Genomic DNA, 23,994 nt, shown 5'->3' with positions numbered 1-23,994 from the left:
GCTCAATACCGTAAAAATAGTCCTGTTAAATTTTACGTACCAGTTGCAGGTCTTAAGGTAGACTTTATAGACCGATGTGAACCATTACGTGTCAGGGTATTCATCTGCGGTGTTCCGGGTAACGCGTGACCCAGGGCATTCATGTAGTCGGCAATTAACAACGTTATTTCCAGGATCTAAAAAGTTATGTAAATGGTAAGATCTAATCGGACTTGGCGGTACAGAATGATTTGAGAAGTGGTTAATTGTCTAATAGACGCGGTACACTTTATTATGAGTATTCTCTAAATCTGACAATTGATCATTTCAAAGTGTCTGTACGAGCCAGTTTACATTTGGCACCATACGCGTGTTTTTTACCAGCTGTGATTCATATTTGGAGCAACGACAGTTCTAGTGAGGAGTAGTACTGAGAATTCTGATTTTACCTTGGGTTTATTAAGGGCAAATAGAAGCTTCTGTTCAGCAGCTCCTTCATCTGGGCATGCAACTAGCATGAAGTCGTCCAAGCAGCCACCAAAGGTAATAATATTTGCATAGTTGTATCGCCACAATACTGCCATTGTTTGTAGCTCTAGTAACGTAACACTGTCCTCGGAAACTGCGATCCAAACGGTTGCTGGCTCAACTTGTTTCAGCTAATTGCAAAAATGATCTTCTTAGGAACTTCATTTCTATCGGAAATTTCAACTATCATATTTAGCAACAAGACTTGCTGGGGCTGTTTACCTTAGCCTGATATAGAGTGGCGCCAAAGAAGGGCCATTTTCTGGTACAAGTTAAATATATCCTGACACAATCCAGGATACTGCGACCTCTCAGGGAAATCCATTTTTCTTGCAGCTTCTCTTGCAGTTCCCTGTAACAATGAATACCAATATGCTTGAAAACGTTGCATACATTTTCGAACTTTGATATATTTATATAAGTATAGAAATAGGAGGAATTACGGAAGGAATGATCCTTGTGTACAAAATTTTACAGGACCATTTTTCAGGTTGTGTTGTATTTTTGAAAAGCTTTTCTTTAAATGTAGAATACATCAGAACATAAATTCTGATTTCCTGTAACGGAAACATTATGACCATCTCATATCTTTTACAGAAAGTAATTAGCGTACGATCGAAATGTAAACAATTTGAATATAACTTGAAAAAATTAACAATATATCACACTATCCCGTTGTTTCTTGATTAACGTTCTGTAACCTTTGAGTCCAGTATCAATAAGTATTGATTCTTTAAACATTCCACTAGTAGATACCAATATGGCACAGGCCACGCTAACAGGCTCAGCTATGCTTACTCCAGGCACTAATGCATGCCGAAAGTCTAGAATACCGGGAACGAGTTCATTACTAAAAATTAATATCATCTACCAATTCTGTAAGTGCAATTTGCAATATAAAGATTGGGACTGCTTATTTTCTTCTTTATTTCTATGGTAAATACATTGATTAGTTTTGCTGATCAATTTGACAAAAGTTCTGAAGCTTCAATGAGTATTAACGGTATTAACTCATTTAATAAGGAATAGCATTAACTATCGATAAGTAACAATAGCTCTGAGCATAAGGCCGGGCAGCAGCAGAAATGCTTCACAAACGGTTCACATGGCGATGGTGACCTTGCACATTATTCGAACATGTTTCCTAATTTACTTGAAAAAAGTAAGAAATATCTCCAATTATTGTTGAATGACAACCATCCTCATGCGCTACGCTGTATACATTCATTTGTGTTAGGTATTTCCATATGGGGCCGTGGTGGGTTGAATAGCCGGCAGTAATATGTAACTGGAATTGTGAGGGGAGCAAAAATGGCACAACTTATGTGGTATACAAACCTTAGCTGATCGGAAGTGATATTAATCCGATACCGAATTGGGTAAAATTTGTCGAGAGCCTGCAGAACATGATAGTGAGCATTGTTTCCAGGTCCACTGCTACCGCGGGTCTTCTCGTTGCTATACTCCCCAAAATCGATCTGAAATGCGGTTTTCAATATTCATATTTATAGCACATTCCAGAGTTACGTTTTACATTTATGTTGATGGAATTTTTCATCACGCTCAATTTAATTACACTATGAACTTGGAGTGCTCACCTGTGCCATGAGAGAGGCAAGTTCAAAGGCGAGTTCTCGATTGACAGGAAACTTGCCCTGTACAACTTGCTGATTGATTTGATAACAAAGCAATAGTCTTTCTCTATCAGTTTCCATTTTGACAGCATGTTTCCAGTAACACCTGGATTTATAAGTCAATTGTATCACTCTTGTATTTTCAAACTTTCCGGAACCTTTTTCCCTCAATGCTGTTTCCCATTTAGATATAATATCACAGAGCTGAAAAAGACGTACCTATAATTGGTGATTCTGACAGCGATGTCAGTTTAGGTATTGCATTAATTGTCATTGTCCGAACTGCATATATTTTATTTTACCGGTTCAAACAGCGCCGACCTTAGAGTTTTACGTGCCCCAGGCAAGCTAACGGATAGTCGCCCCCCCCCTCCCCATGGAATCGCAAAATTATCGAAATGAATTCAGTTAATGATTCAGCATTCATCCGAAATTTCAAAATTGACACGCCTTGCTTTGGCATTGGCGAAGTCTTTTATTACTTCAGAAATGGTCATTGTAGATGCTGTGTCAGTTTCCGTGGATAAAACTGCCAATGCTGAAAGCCGTGTACGGTGCCCATTGTGACCGTGCGCCTAACCCAACTCGCTTCGACTGCTCTCACTGGAGTCTAATGCATTTGATGTTCACACCATAAAAATTTTTGAGCTTGCATGGGAAAAACCTTGTCTCATGAAAAAATAGAAAATAAATACTTCATTCAAGCGCCCCTAAATCTGTGGCACCCCAGGCTACTGCCCGCTTTGCCCGTCCCTAAGGCCAGCGCTGGGTTCAAAGTCGTTTTGAAGGGGTAGGTGCCTACCTTAGCTTGCAGGTCGATAAAGTGCTCTAAATCTTTTTCAATTGGATCATCGCTGAAAAGAGTGAATCCAGATTGATGAACGTCTCGGCAGCCAATTTCTTGGTTTAATGTATTCAAAAATTCTTCGATAGTTGTACTGCCGTCAAAACTAACAACTTGATAAGTTCCGTTCAAAAAATGAACCGGAATTGCATGCGGCAAGGAGTGATGATATGGGTTCTTTAATAAAATTGACAACACCTCCATCCTAGATGGTTTCACCTCCCTACCCCCATTTTGCAAAGTTCTTTCCAGTGCTCTTTCACAGTACGCTGCGTATTTGCCACATTCGGTTCTAGGAGAAAAGTGTATTGTGTGTCAGAATAATTTTCATTTCCTACAATATTACATGTACATGGATATGTGAGTAGACATAAGATAGGCAGCCATAGTACACCAAATATGATCGACTGATGAATCAAGCTTGCACGGTATTATATGCATAGACTCACTTGGAATCCGCATTTCTGTTGAGGTGTAGTTTTAAATACCAGAGCAGCCTGTTGTTTCGTGGAAGGAAAAGTGATACAGCAAGTGCCAAGAGTTGCCATCCTTGGACAAGCACGTACTGGGCAGGATTTGTCTTACAATCCAATATTGTTGGTGTAGAATGGGCCTGTGTGAGCGGAGGACTGTGAGAAGTTGAGGCCGTCGATTGGGCGTCTGCATTTTCACTGCCACCACTGGCTGTGGGACTTTGCGTATCGCAGGTGAACAGCGATTGTGTGGCGCAGAGGAGGAGTTGCTGCAATGGTATGCTGGCATACTACTATGGTCTTTCGCTGGACCTCACCTAACTTATCAAATTACTGATACTTTCAACATGTCTGAAAGACATATATGTACTCTATTTAATATAGAAATGTCTAATTTCATACGCCGATAATCTATAGTTATTAATACCAGTCGTTAAATATCTTTGGTATCGTAGAAATGTTTGTAGTAAGTAAATATTAAAGATTTGGTTGTATTTTTTTTAACAATTTTTTACCAATTACTTCATAGTTCTAGGTCACTGTGCATTTGTATTTACAACAAAAGGAATTTGCAAAGTCATATGGCAATGCTAATTTCATCTGTTCATGAAAGGAAATTGTAGGATGTAATGTGCCAATGTGTTCAATAATGCTGTTGCAAATAAACTTCTGAATATATTGATTCAGTAATAATTTTCTCGAGTTCTCAATTTTTACTTTATACCATTCTCAAAATGAAAAAGACAGAAATGTGTGGTTGAAACTAATGCAAGTCTAATGTTGAAAATTTTTAGGGATTATGAAAACTAAATGCAAGTATTTTCTAGAATGATTTAATCTATTCATCAGATATGTTAGTATAAGCAATGGGTATATGCCCTATAAGCAAAAACACATGAGATGTGTACATATGCATTGTGATTACTGTAAACTTGAATATTAATTACATAAAATGGTTTAATTATCGATATTGTGAATTAAATAATTAGCATACAGAAAAAGCGTACAATTTGTTGATTGACTGAATAATTATTAATGTTGAAATTTTCAAACATGTTGTATATTGAATTCTTGTCTCCGTAATGACGTGTAAACTACATTTCAACGCTGCTGCAAACTCCTAGTTTTCAATGGCAGCACTATAACTTCGAAATTTTACCTGAAGATTTCCAATTCATTCTACAGAGATTAACTTTTCTTTCATTCGTAAGTAATATTTGTACTACCCTTTACCTAAATACTATTCTCTAAGTAGCATTCAAATAAAGGAGATTATAGCTGTAAAAAATTAATTAACCATAAAAACTAAATTCAAAGATGTTTTTCTGTGTATGTGAATTTTATGTACACCAACATACCATTCTGCAAGTGTGTGCAATGCAAAACGTATTCAGACAAAATCTTAAAATTCCTTTAAATATTATTATACATAGAATAATAATAGTGGATAACATACTTTAACTAATATGCCAATTTCAAGGAAATGATCGGCTGTCGAAATATGTTCAGCTCACACAAAGGGTAACGAGATTGGACAATATCGTTTGATGTATAATTCGATTCAGTAAATGAACGTGGTGAAACAAAATAAATTAACAGACGTAACTAGAAAACCACAAGCATGCCGTTAACGTTTGAAATCTAAAATTAGCACATGTAAAGCAGCAAATAAAAGTGAAGAATGAATGAATGTTAGAAAAAAAGAACTTTATTTTCATTTGGTCAAATATAACAATTGTTGAAACAACATTCTATAACGCAACACATAAAGTGGTAAGTTACAGAGAGTCTACAGCAATTAACTTTCCTTTTTTGGAATAGAGTGGATTTTTTCCAGCTACAATCTTGTCACGTTTTAAAATTAGCGATTTCAATCATAAAATATACTTGACCAAGTAGTTCAAATGTACCATTTTAATACCGAGGCTCACAGGTATATATTTTACTGCAGCAGCTTCAACTAAATGTTGTATTTTGATATATGTGTACTCCTTGTTGGCAATTTCAATAATACTTAAATGTAAAATGAACAACACTGAATGGAGGGAATAGTTTGCACGAATAGTGTGAAAATATATTATTCTAAGTTGACGAACAAGTAAAATTGAAAATCAACTGTAGTAATATAGAATTCGTTTTTTCTGTTTAAGGTGAGTTTGGTAACTGTCCTCCGGTAACTTGATTTGCTCCATGCATCTGTTTTTTTAAAAGCAAAGTATGTACAGTAACAATTTCGATCATCTTAAACTACTTTGAGTGGAATGACCCAACACAGGTTTTCGGTATACAACCAACATGCACTGCCCTCTCTAATAAATACTGCTCCCACGATATACATATAATAACCATGAGATGAATAACGGGGATTTACTATCGTCAATGCCATCGTATAAAATGGTACACGGAACTCAGGTGTTGTTAAACAAAAAGCCGAACTTACAACGCGCGCAGTACCCAGTGACACACGACTGCCAGCCTTCTTTACCTGAACGCCCAAGCGCTGTTGAGTGTGACGGCTGGTCTGCTTTACTAAAGCACTAACGAATTCTGACTGCAGCTCTGGCTGATCCAAACACTGCTGTAGCGCATTTTGTGCTAAAACAACGTGATAATCGATTCCAGCTTGTTCCACAGCTACCGACATAAAAAGTTGGCAGGCCTAAAATGATACAAGTACAATAAAATGAACACAACTCTACCAATAAATTAAAAGAGTTGAATGTCTTTTGTGAGGCGTAGAGAATCAGTAGTGACATGAGTATACATAACAGAGAATTGGTAAATTGCTTGATAAGATCCAGACCTTAAACAACTTGATAGCTTCCATCTGCAAGGATTCCGACGTAAGACTTGTCAAGGGACTTGCAATATTTTCCTTCGTATGCAGTAAGAGTGGATGACGCCATAGTACACAGGTGGGATCGCCGTCAGTTTCCATTAATCTTTGTACCAATTGCTCATACTGTGTGCCAGCACTAGGTCCGCCACCCGATACAACAGTTAAATGGTAAAGCCAATTGTCCTTCTCGTGTTTATGAGATATTAAAAGATAAGTCGGACCCTGATGAGTAGGGAAAATGCCAATTGTTCTCTCATGCGGGCATTCTGCATCTCTTTCCTCACTGTCGCTGTCGGAGACGTGTTCCACTTCTTCCACACGAGCATCCCGCATATTTATTTGTCCAATAGGATTCTTAAAACAAGTGAATACACAGTTTAATGCTGACTGATGACTTGAAAAGGTAATTGAATATCCACAACGTTTCTTTTTTTATTGCTCATTCATCGTAATCTCACTCTTACCGTATCACTGGGACATTTGAAGTACAGGAACATTTTTCCAATAAGAACGCACCAACACTTTTTTGCATGACCATTTTTTACTTTTGTCAGCCAGCCTTGGATTGTTGGCTTGTTATCCTCTTTACTCAGCAATAACTTTGTTGCATTACGCCTTTGAACATTTTGTAATACCCTTATCCAATCTTCCATTGTTGCTATGCAATCAGCGGTCAGGTAATATGTTTTTTTGCCTGTAGCAATTTCGAATGTAGCTGCTCCTTCTGCTCGGTTAATCCTACAATGTACGATTTCACATGACATAGGTATACAGCACTAACTGCAGCAGTACAGAAACCCAAAATAGTCGTTGTATGCTCATATTATATGCAAAGAGCTTCTTTGTGCAAGTCTAAGCGTAGCTTGCAGATTGGTAGTCTTTCCTGAAACAGGCATTCTTCGCTTTGAACTAGGATATGCTTAGATGCAAAAGGCCTCAATGCCAAAATAAATCTTAGAAGAACTTTTTCGATTCACTGTAAAGGTATGTGTGCAATTCTTTGATTCGAAAGAGAAAAGTCGGATGGTAGCAACAAGCTTATGTTTCAGATAATCAATCACTGAGCTGAATTGTGTTGTTCCAGTATACACAGCATCTCTGGCATCTGAATGTTATGTGTAGATACGCACCTGCAGACCTCGTCAAGAATTATTTGCCCTTGTGGTTTTCGATTCGCGTCATTTTGGCTCTTCCAATAGGTGAGCACCCCATTTTTAAGGACAAACCACCGTTTTCTCCATGTCTTTAGTTTCCCTCCTAGTTTTGCAAGGTGCCCAGTTTTTTCCAATGATTCGAGTCGTTTTGGACTTTCCCCAGATGCCCTGATAAGCAAACTCGGCATGCTAGATTCTAGGGATGTCGAACTCAGAGCATCGGGAGGTATAGCATAATCTTCAGAAAGCCCTGATTCCAGGGAGGTATCTGAAAATTTCGTTACATCTAAAATGTACGACAAGTTTTTAAACCTGCCAAGTTGAGCCTCTACGTCATTTATTCTTTTTAACACTGGAGTGAACAACACGTTTATTGTCGATACAAGTTAAACTTACCACGCTTCACGCTTTTGCTAGGAGAGCCACTCGAACTTCGTTTAGCTGGGCTCAAGCTGCTTGTAGTTTTCACGCTCTTTGAAGGGCTACTACCACTCCCTAGAGACGAATCTGTATTGTCCGAAGAACTATTGGTTATTCTAGTATTGGTTTCTGTTTGATTGGGATGCTCCTCTCCCTCTGAACTGTCATCTGAACTGTCCCCAAATGGCATAGATCGTATCTGACTGGCTCTACCTGTTTAATTAATAATTATTAGTACTTAGTAATATGGATAAAATATACGTACAAGATCATTTATTCTTTTCTGGATAGGAAACCTAGGATGAGAGAGGGCCACTTAGACGGACGACAGGTAAAACGGCTGCGGCAGACACTATCATGTCCAGCAACGATTAAATTAACCTGTATATGTATATACGTGTAGGTGGATAATAATTGGATACCATCAGTGAAAGAAACGGACTAATCTTTGATGTACGGAATCAAAAAATTGCAGAAAAATCGAAGTCTGACCCTAAATATTTAAAGATAATTTCTGGATATGCTCATACACATCTACGTAGTTCATTATATAAAGAGGTCCTTCTGGTCTTTTTGATCAGTATACAGGTATACGTATCGGTATATGGTCATTTTTCTGTGATTTTAGATAAAGGACCCTGCACAGTCCTTACAGACAACTGGCATTTGGTCATATTGGCTGCAACTTAATTTGCTATTTTGCAGATCTAACCAGACTGATCGATAATATCCGATCACGAGTCAATCATACGGGCCGTTTTAGTTCCAGGAACTGTCAAAGACCAGAAAATTAGTGTAAGAAATTGAAGAATAAGACTGTTATCCTATGTTATGTAACGTCTGGAACCTGGGACTACAGACAGCCAATCCAGAAGTATTTTTAGCTCTATTCACCGAATATTCTGGCAAAAGTTAATGAACGATCGGCTATCGGTCATTTCGGTTTCTGGATATTCCGAATTATGGGACACTGGTCTAATTCTCCGTTGACCTGAGTATATTAACGGTCTTTTGTACTACTGACGATGACGTAAGTTTATGATGCGGGCGTGTAACTAGGTTTACATACCACTGTGTACAAAGCACATGCTTTTGTGGTACATGTCCGTAAATTAAAAGTCAAAGGCTGGGTGTCTGTCTACTTGGTTGATCTTGAGTATGGTGAGGAGTAAGTTTTTCCATTAATTCAGATTTCGACTTTTGATCCACAAACATGCATACATGCATGGTGCAGAGTATATCTGGGATTAAAATTTTATATATCCATATCCTCAAATTGTAAGTACAGATTTTTTCGTGTAGTTGGTAAATCGAATGAGTACTTTTGAAGTGGAAAAAGTTTCAGTCTCAATGGTCAGAATGGAATATGCTAAGTATGCTAGCTTACCTTTGACAGTAGCATAAACAGGTACAGAGATATCACAATAGCCCTGTGAGTTATGAGCAGTTAGGTTGTGTCCAGTTGCATGAGAATGCTTAGATGAACTAGTGGTGTTTGTAGTTGTTGAAGGAGCTGATTCCTCATTAGTCGGAGGTCCGATGCCTAATCCGCCATCGGCAACCTAAGAGCAATTTCAAGAGCAATATGATTATTTTCGTTACACCCATAGAGCCTATGCCAAGTGGCTCGCTCTCCAATAAGAAATATAATGGATCCATGTCGCCATTGGCAGCACTAATAGGATGTTGGGCCTAGGGTTCAGGCAAGCACGAGTAGCGTGTGAGCAGAGCTACGGCGTTTTCAATACACGAGATAGTATAGGTAGCAATAAAGACGGCAGTTACAATATCTCGCATGGGTGGATAGACTCTTTGTTTGTACCCCATACTCTCATCGCTGTTACGAGGATAGGTTTTTCTAGCTTCACTCTGGGTGCAGCTACTCGCAAACTGTAGATCCACTGTTGCCTTAGCTCTGTCCAGTGACTACATCTTTCAAAACATACTCAACAAGTTTCCTATCTTTGTTGTATTTATCATTATGTCATTTGTGACTTGATTGCGTGAGAAAGGAATCCATCTTTTTTATGAATACTGTTTTGTAAATTAAACTTGCCTATGCTTACCTGATAAATTTTCGCCTCCCAGCTAGGAAATCTATGCAATGGTGGCGTGGGTGGTCGGGGACCTTGACCAGCCTGACTCCAATTGACTCCTTCCCTACTAGGGGTATAGATTTCAGCATAGTCGTGTACTGCCTCAGAGCCAGTACTATCTCTATTAGTTTCCAAGACACCAGGAATATTCGGTAGCATAACTAGATTCTCCACAGCAGCAGCCAACTCTTCGGACAGTATGCTAAAAAAAAGTAATCAAATGCGTAATAATGTAAAGCTGAATAATAATTCCCTAATTATTGATGTTCATCATAGTTTTATTTACTATGTATGTGATGCCTGTATAATACAGTTAATAAGGAGCAATTGACTTTAGTTACCACAGGCTTTCTTTAAAATCTCAATAAGGTACTTGCGGTGTTATGTGGTTGCACTTAGAATCATCATGAACCAAGATACAATTTGATAAAGGAGTTTATGAGCATCATGGTTTTGTTTCCTATTCTATTTGTTAACCAGATTACTGATGTGCACAATTGGATGATAATAACAAGTGTTAAGTTGGTATTTAGATGGACTGAATATATTTTACCTTTAACATGAATACAGACTAGAATGATCAAGTAATTTGAAAACGGATTGATTAAATAGTTGGCAGATCCCCGTAGGAAGTCCCAGGACGTTACAGGGTACCGCATTAAAAAAAATCGGGCGCCGCTATTACGTCATGAGGCCTCCCAAGGAGAATCAAACTTTTATCATCGAAAGGCAAACTCTGAGAAATAGAGAAGTTGTAGATATATGCGCATTACAGTCAAGGCAAGTATATAGTATTAATTGACGAGAGCCGATTAAGTAATTCGAGTCAAGTAATACTATCGAATCTTATTGATATGTAACCATACAAAGATAACACGTGACCTACCTGGAATCCATATTGACAGCTGTGCTTCCCTGCTGAATTGTACCGCAAGCTGATAAATGTCGTCTATGCCTTGTGCTCGTTTGAGGCTCAGCAATAGAGTTCTGTATAGTTTCCTGAATCGCGTGTGGAGTGGTGTCTAAGCTTTCGGAACGCCGGCGCAACGTAGGGTCTACTTCCAACGACAACGATGCTCTTGTTGGTGCCTGTGTTGAGCAGGACAACCAAATAGTAAAGCTGGGTCTAACAATACAAGTATGACATTAAGCTGCGTGATTATTTTATTCTTGCTAGTTTTTCACAACGCGCAAGTTACAAGCAAGTACAGATACAAAAACTTTGCGAACCAATCTTCCAAATTCATGCTGTTGTTTAGAAATAAATTGTTTATTAGAACTCGTTAAAGACTACAAAGATAATCCCAATATTTATTTGCCAACTTTGGCTATTGTATTCTGGCTCGGATGGGTCCATAATTGCCGATTTTTCAAAATTGAATAATTTAGGAATGCTCTAATTTTTATGCATGATCATGGTTAGATGTTTGCCTAGGAGAGTTCATGCATAAATCTGTGTACATTACTACGGTGCGGCTCAAATTTAGTTGCTCTCATGAACTGAAATATTGACAAATCAATTTCTTGTAAAAGCCCTCACCCCCCCCAAGCTCCTGTCTCGATTCTAATTTTTGACGCTGATTGTGAGGCTTTGAATTTTCTCATTGTCGAAAAAAAAAATATAGAATTATTCGCACGTTGCAGTTAATTGTTCTTTCTATTGATTATATGCGTAAAAAAATCTGAAACTTGGAGAATTTCTCACACATAGCCATATATATTCGAAAATCTAATTTTGAGTTTTGAAAAATCCCGTGTTATTCAAACTGGAAAATTTGTGGGCTTAGCGACAGAACTGATTGTGAGAGTTAAGAAAGGAGCCTGGGGTTTTGGCGACATTCGAAAAGAAGAAACGAACGTTAGAAACGAATTTATCTCAAAATATCTTTGCCTATGAAAACAGTAAAATTCGAGCACGACTATATCATGGACCATTCTGATGTACATACATACAAGTCGATAATCATGAAATAATCGGCGCGCCATTAATTGTCTGAACAATGGTCATCAAGTTTGTAATAGGATTACAGCTAAAAGTAACAGCTCTTTATTGAACCTACAGGTGGACGCAATCCGATGTTTGTTATGTGATTCCGTAGTAGCTCAAGTTGCTGATTACACTTGTTATTTTGCTCTCTTAAATGTTGGTTTTGCTGCTCCAATTCGCGCAACTTATTCGTTACCCATTCCTTTATTCTAGCAGCCTTAGCCTCGACCTGTCGGGCGTCTTGTAGTCGTAATTGTCTCTGTGGATGATCAAAGAACCATTTAGCTCGAAGTTTAACTCAATTTGTCAAAACAGCCGTTATAATCAATTCTCGAATGAATGGTGTCAATAATTATGATTGAAATAATTGAAATTGTTTGAGGTAGATTATTAAATAATGGTAATCGACTAGAATCGCAAGGTATGGTACAAATTCTTTTATTAGACTTATCCACGAGAAATTTTAGGTAAAAATGGCCCAAGTGCAAATGACACTCTGCCTGGTTTTTTTTCGAGATGTCTGTCAGAGTTTCGATATGCGAGATAAAGGATAACAGAGAGCAGCCCGTATAGGAGCTTTGGCGTATGCTACAGAAATATTGAACAAAATCGTCGCTTATTCATCGACTTAAGGATTTACCAGATGTACAGCCGAGCCAAAAATGTGTAAAAATAGAAGTATCATGTAACGAAAGATTGCAAGTGCAACTGAAGTTCATGAAGTTGAATTTAGTTGAAACAATATTCCTCTAGATGAAAAAATTTTTTCAAACAATTCAGAACTGAGAACAGAAAATTTAGCTATGGAATTTTTCTTTTTCCAGCGTATGTCGCTTCTGTATCCTTGAACGATCATACCTGATTTTTTTCAGAATTCTTCATAATCTACATCAAAAACTATGCGCATGTCCATTACAGTGGACACGTAATGTTTTTTGAACTTACAGCTTTGCATTAAGGTCTTGTAGCAGTTCTACCTTTACCGACTGAGGGTTCAAATTTCGACTGTGAATCGCTGAGAGCATCTTTTATATAGAAAATTATTGTAATTCCTAGTTTTCGTTTACCGACCTCAATATTACACGAAAACACTCTCGCAATGGTTCATTTTATTCCTAACTTTTTCCGGAATTGCGGAAAGTGTCTCAACTATGCACTTTTTGACCCCTGAAATGTGGAAAAAATGGAAATAATAAAACGTGTCCAAAACCCATACATTTTTTTTTTTTTTTTAACGATTTTCGGGATATGAGTAACTTTCCTGAATCCCGTTGCGATAATGCGACGCACCGTTGATATTTGAACCCTTTCCGTTCATTTGTTTATTTAATATGGGAAGAAAAACGGTAAGTTTGCTTGGTCGGTAAAGATAAGATTGCTACATGCTCTTAAATGAAGGGATCGCTGCAATATATTTTTTTCTTTGTCAGACAGGTATTGGAAATGTTAACAGAACGCAACCCAGAAAAAAATCTGATAAGTGTAACTTTAGCTATGAATTTTCGAAATGTATGTCCACTGCAATGGACAAACGTTCTGAAAAGATTAATACTATAAATTTTAGCTGCAATAACATAATTATTGATGACTTCTAAGAGATCCCAGTATTAAATTTTTCCCATGATAAAAAAAAACGCATTGCTTAGACAATTTTAAGGGACTAGAGGTCATTTTGATCGTAAATGAATTCTTTGCAAATCAACAGAGTAATATTTTCTATTTGGCTCGTCAAATGATCAAAAAAAACATGATTAGTGAAATCATTATATGTGATGAATAGCAAACTAAGGTTTTGATAAAAAAAATACTGCCCGGATTTTTAGAGAGTTTACTTACGAACGAAATCAGCCTCAATTCATTAAAATCGGTGAAACATGCGATTTTTTCATTGCGGATATAATTCGGTTATGCGATCTCTTCAAAGTTGTCAATAATTATGCTGTTGTAGCTGCAACTAATGGGTTTTCAATTTTTATCTATGTTAACAGAAGATTGTTTCAATAAAATTCCACCTCGATTAACCTTAATTGGACCTTCAAACCTTCGTTATATCATATTACTGTCCTTATAGTGCGTCGACTAGACTATACATTTCATAAATTCTTAATGCTACAGAAGTCAAGTAGCAGATAGTTTGCATTAAATGTTTCAACTGAGAAACAAAGTCAAAAAGAGTCTCAATCTTACCTGCTCTTCGACTTGTGTCTCTAGCTTCGTTATACAGGCACAGTGCGTATCATCTATCTTTTCACTCTGAACACCCGACGTTGATGGGACTGAATGTGTTGGCGAACTGACGCTGGAAGTACTTAAGCAGTATTCACCCTTCACCAGCCGTTCCTCCATCATCCGTACCTATAACATACAATTGCAGGCATGTTTTAGACATTTCAAATACCAATTGAAGGTAAATCCCGGGGATTATACATTTACTTGATTGGTCAAAGTCATAGCATTACACTTTAGAAAGGGTAACTTGAAAAAAATTGGAATTGGAGTGAAATCTGAAACGGAAAATTCCGAACCTTTTCGAATTGATTCAAAATTACCTTTACATTAGGGTGTTTCCGAAAAAAATTGATTTCCGATCAAGAACAATAAATAGAGTCGCGGCTGTAGAAAGTAATTCAGTACTTCTGAGCCAATAAATACACCTCTTTCTGCAACAGCTTACAATTTTCGTAATTTGTCAAGATTTTTAAACGTGGGCCAAAAATTCGAAGTTATCGACTTCTAACTTCCGGAACGTTGAGAAATATGGAGAGAAAAAAATACAGGCGCAGATTGTGTTTGAGAGTAATATACCACCGTTGAAGTTAAAATATTGGAAACGGTAACCGTTCGACGCTGGGTGAAATGTATATATCTATATAGAGGGTTCGATGCCGTAGTACCAGAGTCCACTTTGAAGATAATTGTGTATAACAAAAATTTCAGACACCTCTAGAGATCTTCATGGTAAATAAACATAGGTAAATATTTACATGGGTGTACGCACCTAAGGAGATATATGTACGTATTAGAGTGTTTCAAAAAAACCGACTATTTTTTTTTTTTTTGAAGAACATTGAAAAATCTTCCGAGTGTTTCCCATTTAAATAACATGGGAAAATTTTTTTTAAAAATTCAGAATTTTATTGCTCGAAAACGAATCAGTGTGAAGATATAAACAAAACATATTCTTGTAGAAAATTTTACGCTCTACAAAAAAGATCCGTATAAAGATTTGCGTAAGGTAAGTCGTTTCGGAGTTATCAGGCCTCAAACATCGAACCGTTTGAAATAACGATGTTATTAATTTATAAATGATACAAAACTGACTCATATCGTTGATTAATGAAATTTATTAATTAACATTTCATTGGAAGTCTATAGTTTTAATTTTAAAATCAATAATATTGTGTATTTAAGTAATATGAGTCAGTTTTGTAGCATTTATAAATTAACAACATCATTATTTCAAACGGTTCAATGTTTGAGGCCTGATAAGTCCGAAACGACTTACCTTACGCAAATCTTTATTCAGATCGTTTTGTAGAGCGTAAAATTTCCTACAAGAATATGTTTTGTTTATATCTTCACACTGATTCGTTTTCGAGCAAAAAAATTCTAAATTTAAAAAAAATTTTTTCCTATGTTATTTAAATGGGAAATAGAAAATTGAGAATCGCCACCTTTAAATATCAATATTAAGAGCTCATATTTTACCGAGGTCATTTTTGAGGGAAACTCGGAAGATTTTTCAATGTTCTTCGAAAAAAAAAAAAAATAGTCGGTTTTTGTGAAACACTCTAGTACGTATGTAATGTGTATGTATACAGTATGTATGGAGATGTTTACATTGTACATGCGTACGTAGGGGAACAGTTATGCCATAGCTGCAGCTGTCCGAAATCGATATCGCCAAGGGTAGTTCAGCGGCCATAAGACCACCATGAGTGAAAAACTACAGTGTGCACGCATTTTCATTGAAAATAACAATTGACATGATAGAGACGTACTCCGTTATGTACGAATGCAATACGCGATGACGATGTATATTCTCCAAGTACCCCCGCGAATCTTTCGCGGAGTGGTGTAAAATAAGTAAAATTGTGCGATGAACATGAAAGCATCGAGAATTTACAAGTATTTTACAATATAGCTGCTGCTTTAGCACATGCGCTGTCAGGAGTCCCGATTATTGTCGTTCTTGCAAAAAATCGTTTACACATCCGATTGTTTGCTTTTATCGTATACTACCGGAACGTATAATGGCGTGTAAACTTGCCACGTACATAGATACAGGTATGTGGATGAAATTATTTGTGCCATATATTAGGCACAAAATAAAAGCGAAGCGCATACCTATCTATCTTACAGGTTCATTTGTTGAACACTGGCCACGAATGCGACTGATGCAGCCGACGTTATCCTAAGACCGCGTAGCGACTATTTCCTGCTCAAGGGTCGAATGACCAGTGTTCAATAAATAACCGGTATATTTTTGTACATGTTCACAGTGTTGATTTTTTCCACAGATATGATTTAAACTAACGTCATTAGCTTCTAATTTTCCAACAGTAGTGTTTTTTTAATTTTTTTTCAATTGTGGAGGAACTGTGAATAAGTGACCCTGTGTACGCAACGGTGTGGCGAAGAGGCCAAAGTATAATATTTGAAAATTTTAATGGTTCTTTAAGTCGCTGTTACATGTTTGTAATAATCATTCACCATTTTCAACTCACTACAGTACTTGATACTCGGGGATACGTAATTGCGCGTTAAGCATTTAATTTACATCTGACAAATGTTGCAATTACTTTTACGGATATCAATCCATACGCATCTTCGTAGATAAATCTGCGTTTTGGGGATGAATGGAACCCACAGTCTGAATCAAAAGTTAGGAAAAATGGAAAAAGTTTCAAAAGTCGTCCACGGTTGTTATTTGCGCCATCGATAGTGAACACCGTAGTGAAACAACAACTCTATTATGCGATAGAAATGTATCTGAGCAAATTCGAATAACACGAAAAAACGTAAAATCGACTTGTAAAAATTTTTATAATTAGAACATCAGAATACTTAAAGTCTGGTGTTTTTGATCCTCCTCTAATATATATAGGGTAGAGGCGGGCAAAATGGGCTGATTTCAACAACGTAATTTTTTTTGTCTTTGGTCTAAGAATAAATTTGAAGCGTTATCGACATTTTTCGAAATTCCATTTGATTGTACACGGGGGTCCATTTTTGCCCACCCCTCCCACATATATTACAATGTGTGTATGTTATGCAATAGTGCGTCATTTGACTTCAGGTCACGTTTCATCGCATTCTCAAAAATAAATGATACCGGTATCTATAGCGGGCCCGGAGAATATAAATCATAAATAATGATATAATGAATAGGTAAGAGACCACATACCGTCTTCTGCTAGCCACTGTGAATTTACATCGATAATAGTATGTATAACATCTTACCGGCAAACACCACAGCCATCGTGTAGAACCGTTGGATGGGTTACGAATGAAAGAAAATACTTATTATTCAGAATGGCGGAAATGATTACTGTTTTATTTTTTGTGCATCCGTGCGTGTGTGGAGGGGGGTCCGTAGGGCTCGCTCCTTAAGCCTTTCAGGTAGCAAAGATACGTCGATTCCAAAGAATTGTCAATCACGCGATAGATGACAACGTTACATTGACTGGAAACTTTTGAGTAAGAATCGTGTGGTTCAAATGATTTGAGCATCCAGCTCAGGGGTCAGTGGCGTACTAAGTAACGCTTTGGGGTTTCCTAGAGTGAGTCACGTTGTTTTCCACCCGTTTCGAGCGCGAGGGTTGCGCCTGCGTGCATGTGCAGTGGGCCGCTCCGATGGGTCATGAAAACCGTGTTTTACAGGCATATCTATACTTCTGTACGTACATACATGTTATACCCATGAACATATGCCATGACTGATGACTGATACAACATATCACATATGAAAGCGCTATGCACTGTAAATGCAGACGTCTTCTGATCAACAATTAACTATTAAAAATTGTATTCATTCGTCAATATTGTAGTTATTATTTTCATTAACGTAAATTTAAAAAGAGTGGCCACAAATAGGCAAAGGCCATAAAAAAAAGCATCCGTACCCTACATTTATAGTATGTAAATCATAGAACATCTGACCCTTGAATGAGCGTAAGCAGCTGTTTTTTAGCCTAAACAAATCTACACTTGTTTATATAATTCGACAAACTGCAAACGCTTTCGTTGATTGAAACTTATGTATCAGGCGAAAAAACAACAAAATTGTTTCCATACAAATAGTTCAATGAATATATCTACAATCACGAATAGGCTAATGAATTTAGCTACTTTTGAATAATTTGTTGGTCGAAAAGAACCGACAAATGTGCAACGCTTCATGCAATAGCTTCATATCACTGAAATAAATATACTTCGTCATCTATTGTAACTCGGCTAAAGTCAACCCGAAGTCTGTGCGATAGTTTGGCGTAGTGGCAACAGATGTCCGCCTAGATAGGATTATAGGTATTTGCGAACGGTCCCCGGTTCGGATCTCGATCAAATCCACGCGGCATTTGTCGGAAACTAAAAATACGTTTTATCCGACTTGCGACAATTACAAGTTACTTGCGTTGCTAAGAAAACTACCAACTACCGTAATTAGGTGTTCAATTACAATTTTATTTCTGTTCAGCACCATTCCAAATGATTGCAGGACGTTCTTCGATTCCATTCAGTTTCCTCAATCGAAATTTATAGTAATTTTAATTTAAAACATAATCTTACTTTAGAACCTGAGCATTAGTTTATCCAAACGATACGAGACTACAGTCGACAAATAAGTCGTTTCAATAAATGATTGAAACACTACACTGAACTGAATGTTCAGTTGCTTGTATCTAGTTGTGATTTTGCCAACCAATTCTTCAGCTCCGTTAACTGAGATTTTTTAAACCACCAAACCAAGAACATGATCTTGCATTCGTCAAACATTTGTTGGATCAAATAGTAGGATATTCAGATTAACAAAATGACTTTCATATCAACTATATAATACAGGTCGTTCACACTGATATTTCGATGACTACATCCTCGTATTTGTGTTGAATAATGATATAATTGACAAAAGTATTTTTTGCATTTAATTCGTGCAAGTTATAAATTGTTGTAATAACCAAATATTCGTTTCAACGCTCGTGAACGCCACATTTAATTGATCCACTTTTTTTTTTCCAACGACTTCTCTCTGTCAGTGTGAATATAAACTGTACTTTGTGAACGATGTAAAAAGACGTGAAAAAAATGAAAGAATTTTACAGGCGGGTGAGTATAAAGATACATGAACACTACCTTTCATTCGTGTCACCTGTCGCGGGCCATTCTTGGACTGTTGTGTTTCCGCAATATTGATGTTATGTCGTGGTTGAAAACTTTACAAAAAATTTGGAGTTTGGGCGAAACTGAACAAGGTATATGTAAAAAAAAAAACCGCTACAGCAAGAATTAATGTGATACTCAAGGGAAATGCACTGCGTTTCATAACAAAATAACCGTGCAAAGGTCCGAGTCGGCCATATTAGTTCTACACAAAAATCAATGCTCCGAGTGCATGTCACATGCGCGATTCACTCGGTTGCGGAGCTTTCTACGGTGGTGTAGGGTTTGCATCTTTGATAAAATCGATATTGAACCTGTGTCGGTAAGGTAGATAATTGGGTTCAAATTTCATTCGCATTGAGAGACAGCATTACCAAAGTACCAACAATGAGGCGCGTTCGAACTTGGCAGCAAGTGAAGTTATAAACGATGCACGATGTATCATATCTTCACGATGGAACCGAGAAAGGCTCTGCGCATGTCGCAGTACGTGTACCGTTGTTAGAGGTGCCTTGTCAATTACATGGAGTAATTCACAGAGATTTGGAAAAATTCTAGCTTCTCCAGCTGCAATTAAACCCTATTTACTTACTTAAGGTGAGGGTACACACAACTTTTCACGTACATAATGTCGTAATGTTACGGGAGCAAGAAATTTGTTTTTTGTGACATTTTTTTTTAGGTATTCGGTGGTGATAAAATGAAAATTATACAAACAAAATCTGGCCCGTTTTGAATTTTTTTGTTCGTTTCACCGTTCAAAGTGGAGTATCGTAAAATCCATCCGTAAAAGTTTGAAGAACATAATTGTACACTCAGTAAAAAATAGACGACTCAAAAAATCAATCCTTACTATTTTTGAAGCATTTAAAGAAAAAGAGGATCGGTTTCCACTTGAATAGTACACTCAAGACCTATTTTTATGAGTGATTAATAATGGAATCGTACTTCTTGTATGATATGTTGAAATTTTTTTGTAATAAAAAATTGGTGATTTTCTTAAAATTTTTTTTGCTCACTCCTCAAACCCGCCTGTTATCCCATTTGCAGTTAGTTTTTTAAAACTTCTAATTCTCATACTCGTACAAATGGCATTGAAACGCTACGCGGCTTTCCAGAGTGTCAATTCACCAACGAAATGGTAGCGTCCGCTTGCCTATTTGTAGGCGGCGAAGTGGCTTGTTTTCACGTTTAATTGTAAGCCCGATATGCTGGCTCTCTGTTCGATAGTTACTAATTATTTGCCTCACCTTGTCTTCCGCTTCGTCCGCTCTACCCTCTGCCTCGAGCACCCTCTGTTCAAGTTCCGAAAGCTGCAACAGCCGTAAAAACGTGTTGATTAAAAAAAAAGGTCGTCTTAAGAGTTTCATAAATACACACCTACACACATACACTTTGTACGAAATCACTTTCGTACAATGTAAGGTAAGTAGGAGAAAGGCAGGGGAAGTGGGCCGAAACGGGCAAAGTGAGCTTCCCCGAAAATTGTTCGAATTTTTTCAAAATTAACAAACATTAAAAATTCATTTATTTACTTGCATCAGGAAACTTTTAACATTAAACTTTTTCTGGTACTTTCTCCTAGTTCTAGTAAAATATACTTCATTTGATGTTAAAGGTATCCTAACGCAAGTGAATAAATAAATTTCTAACGTTGGTTAATTTTGGAAAAATTCGACAAATTTTCTGGAGGGGCCCACTTTGCCCTCAATTTTGTAACTTTGCGGTGGACGCCCGTCTTTGGTCAGATTTTGATTTTCTGGTCAAAATTAGAAGATTCATCGATTCAAATCTCAACTTGTAACATTATTTCCTTAATGGACCCCCTTTGCCTGCCCCTTCCCTGTATACATACGAAGTAACGCAAGTAAGAGAGTGGGAAAATACAACTGACTGCAGTATTTTTCTGTTTGTGTACCCCTGCACAGCATGAGGCTGAAGTTAGTAGTGTTATTGCAATGATGCAACTTGCGAAACATTGTTATACCTCGCGACTTTGAGATCGCCTTAATTTCAGTAATGTTTAACAAATCAAACCATCCTTACTTTAGAAGAACAATACATTTGGAAAACTCCACTCCTTTCAAGTCATTCGGAAATTGCAAGGCAGTGATTTTCTTCCCTATGTTTCGTGACGTTGATGTTACTAATTTCAACCTCGTTGCGCAAAGAAAGGGGTTCGTATTCACGCGTAAAACGTATCTAGGAGAGACCGAGGCAAGATAGCTTAGTATGGCCACATGCGGGGTGAAGTGACTTACTTGACATCATTTTTGAACCATCGCAATAAGATGAACTAATTTTACGAAAATACTTCGCATTATTCTTATCTCTAGGCTATGGAACAAATAGCTCATGTGATTCTTCAACTTTCAATAATTTTCATATATGCATAAGTAGCAATTCATTTTGAAAAGCACTATCCATTTGCCCGGAATGGTTATCCATGTTATCCCGCTACCTCCACATGAGTGCAGTTGTGTACGGCATGGTATAATCAAATGGTCACGAAACTCTTCACGCTGTAGGATAAGACGTGTACAATATCGAGGCGTATGTACATATTACGCGTGTGAAATGACATATACGTGTTCCTTCGTTACTGTCATTCGTTATATTACACGTAGCAATCGTACTTGGGCGTTATTTACAGGGTAGTTAATTAAAACAGAGGTTAATTTACGGGTCGAGGCTCGGGTTTAAGAGCAATTTATTTTATCCTTGCGGTCAACAGCTAAATATAGTTATTCTGTATGGACCGATCCCGTCCAACGATACGACAAAACTTTTCTCTGCAACATCACCTACTAAATCATACACGCATATTGAAATAAAGTATTCGCGACTTATTCATAGATCAAGTTAATGCGGAGTATCACTTAAATTACTGAATGTGAGAGGGATTGGTGAAAGTCAACAGGCTAAGCGACCGACTGCGCATGTGCATGGTAATATGGAATTCTATGAAATTTTTCCGCGTCAAGTACACCCGCTGAAACACTACTGCTATTTTTCAAATGTTTTTTCCAACCGTTTCAACAAGATTGTTTTGGAATAATTCATAAAAATTCTATCATCCAAGACGAACGTTTACCAACAAAATTGCAAGTGGTAAAACTTTTTTTTAATACATTCTAGTTCTTTTTCTTTATTTTATACCGCATTCATGGGAATAGAGATGAGAAAATATAAATAGGTCAATAAAAAAAAAAAAACAAATCACTTTAGAAAGGCAAAGAATAATGAAAATTTATCATTTTGTGATCTTATTCTTTTTTCTGTTGCATAATATCACATATATGTTACACCCTGTTGTTAGAAGTATTCTATTATTCTATATATTAATATTCTTTTGCTTATCGCTATCACTGATACAGCATTGAAGAGAAAAAAAATCTTACCACCTTCGATTTTATGCGAAAATGTTTGTCTTGGATTATAGAATGTTTGCGAAGTTTTTCAAGATAGCCGGCAAGGGTGTAGTTATTAACTTGAAAAAAAATTCCAATCGGCAAACGCTGAAGAAAGCTGATAAAATTCAGGAGAGCGTTTCGGAAGAAGGAACAAAAACTCGCCGGCTGAAATAGAGATGGCGGGGGTTTTTGGTTTGTCGATTTCACATGGAAAACTCCATATACATACAGGGGAGATGGCATGGGGCGAAACGGGCACTTCGGCGGTGGTACCCCAAAAGCTAAAATAAAAGAGGCTTCGGTTGGACTGAGGCACTCAAAAGGTTAAAATAAGTTATGTGATAGGTTTTATGTGGTTTTGTGGAATAAAAGTTTCCGAAACGCAGAAGTGACGGACGAAGTAGTGTCACACGATAAAATTTACAGTAATCACTTGATACGCCGGTAATATATAAGAGCTACACGTTGCTATCCCTTTATATACAGAATTGGAAAAGAAAAACGACATATCTAAAGCCAGCACCATCACAATGGAAAATATAAACATGAGATAGCCCAGAATTAAGAGCTAATCGAGAGCTATTTGAGCGCCGTAACTGCGATTTTAAAGCACCATCGTTCATGGTCCAAACCGGAAATGGGTAAAATATACAGCAGTACTTACGTGATTCCGTCAATTCTTACTCAGCGAGCCGGCATTAAAAATTTGATTTGCCTGCTATTCGCATTTCTTATTCCTCCTCATAAGATGTGTCAATTTGTAAAATATTAGCCCATTAGCACTACACGCTTTCAAGACAAAAACTATTCATTTCTTCTGCCCGCAGAAGTTTGGATTTTGTTCAATTTATTTCAAACGTACGAGAGACTTTTTTTAAACGAGAAAGAAGAAGGTAATTCTGCACCCGCTGCACATGCATGAAAAGCCGTTTTTTCAGAGGCGTTCGGACAAAATATAAATTTTTAACGTCTGCTTTACACACGAAAAAGGGTAATCATAGGGACTAGGACAGCAAAAAAAATCGTGTGCATGACTTTCGGAAGGCGATTTCACTCGCGTGATCACCAACCGATCGAAGCCCACACTTGTAAATACCTTCTTTCCACCCTTAATACAAGACGCACCTACAATTATGAATCGCCTTATCTCTTTGCATTTAAAAGGAGACAATTTCTAGTTAAATTGACGTTTTCCTAACAGAAAAAAAGATTTCTTACATCATGAGCAGTGATATATCGCGTTTTTG

At 37.2% G+C, this 23,994-nt stretch overlaps 1 protein-coding gene across 15 annotated transcripts in view; it reads right to left on the bottom strand.

Moving 5' to 3' along the window:
- Positions 1-23,994, bottom strand: part of LOC107225285 (uncharacterized protein CG43867) — a 47,431-nt gene that overhangs the window by 6,058 nt on the left and 17,379 nt on the right. For 5 of the 15 annotated variants that reach the window (XM_046743850.1, XM_046743844.1, XM_046743853.1 and 2 more), the window contains 18 exons: positions 20,585-20,647; positions 14,142-14,309; positions 12,028-12,213; positions 10,854-11,056; positions 9,938-10,169; positions 9,259-9,433; positions 7,848-8,084; positions 7,428-7,737; positions 6,762-7,035; positions 6,262-6,651; positions 5,899-6,117; positions 3,435-3,727; positions 2,944-3,277; positions 2,106-2,345; positions 1,846-1,985; positions 730-859; positions 429-638; positions 41-176 (listed from right to left, as the gene is read on the bottom strand). In XM_046743850.1, coding sequence (XP_046599806.1) covers positions 41-176; positions 429-638; positions 730-859; positions 1,846-1,985; positions 2,106-2,345; positions 2,944-3,277; positions 3,435-3,727; positions 5,899-6,117; positions 6,262-6,651; positions 6,762-7,035; positions 7,428-7,737; positions 7,848-8,084; positions 9,259-9,433; positions 9,938-10,169; positions 10,854-11,056; positions 12,028-12,213; positions 14,142-14,309; positions 20,585-20,647 — 3,940 coding nt within the window. Of the gene's footprint in view, positions 1-40; positions 177-428; positions 639-729; positions 860-1,015; positions 1,332-1,845; positions 1,986-2,105; positions 2,346-2,943; positions 3,278-3,434; positions 3,728-5,898; positions 6,118-6,261; positions 6,652-6,761; positions 7,036-7,427; positions 7,738-7,847; positions 8,085-9,258; positions 9,434-9,937; positions 10,170-10,853; positions 11,057-12,027; positions 12,214-14,141; positions 14,310-17,417; positions 17,681-19,307; positions 19,502-20,584; positions 20,648-23,994 lie in introns of those variants that run through there. The other 10 variants (XM_046743847.1, XM_046743857.1, XM_046743846.1 and 7 more) reach the window with 9 other exon arrangements.

This window comes from Neodiprion lecontei, chromosome 6, assembly GCF_021901455.1.
Source record: "Neodiprion lecontei isolate iyNeoLeco1 chromosome 6, iyNeoLeco1.1, whole genome shotgun sequence".
In the NCBI taxonomy this organism is placed as follows: domain Eukaryota; kingdom Metazoa; phylum Arthropoda; class Insecta; order Hymenoptera; family Diprionidae; genus Neodiprion; species Neodiprion lecontei.
This window is presented reverse-complemented; position numbering and strand designations above follow the sequence as displayed.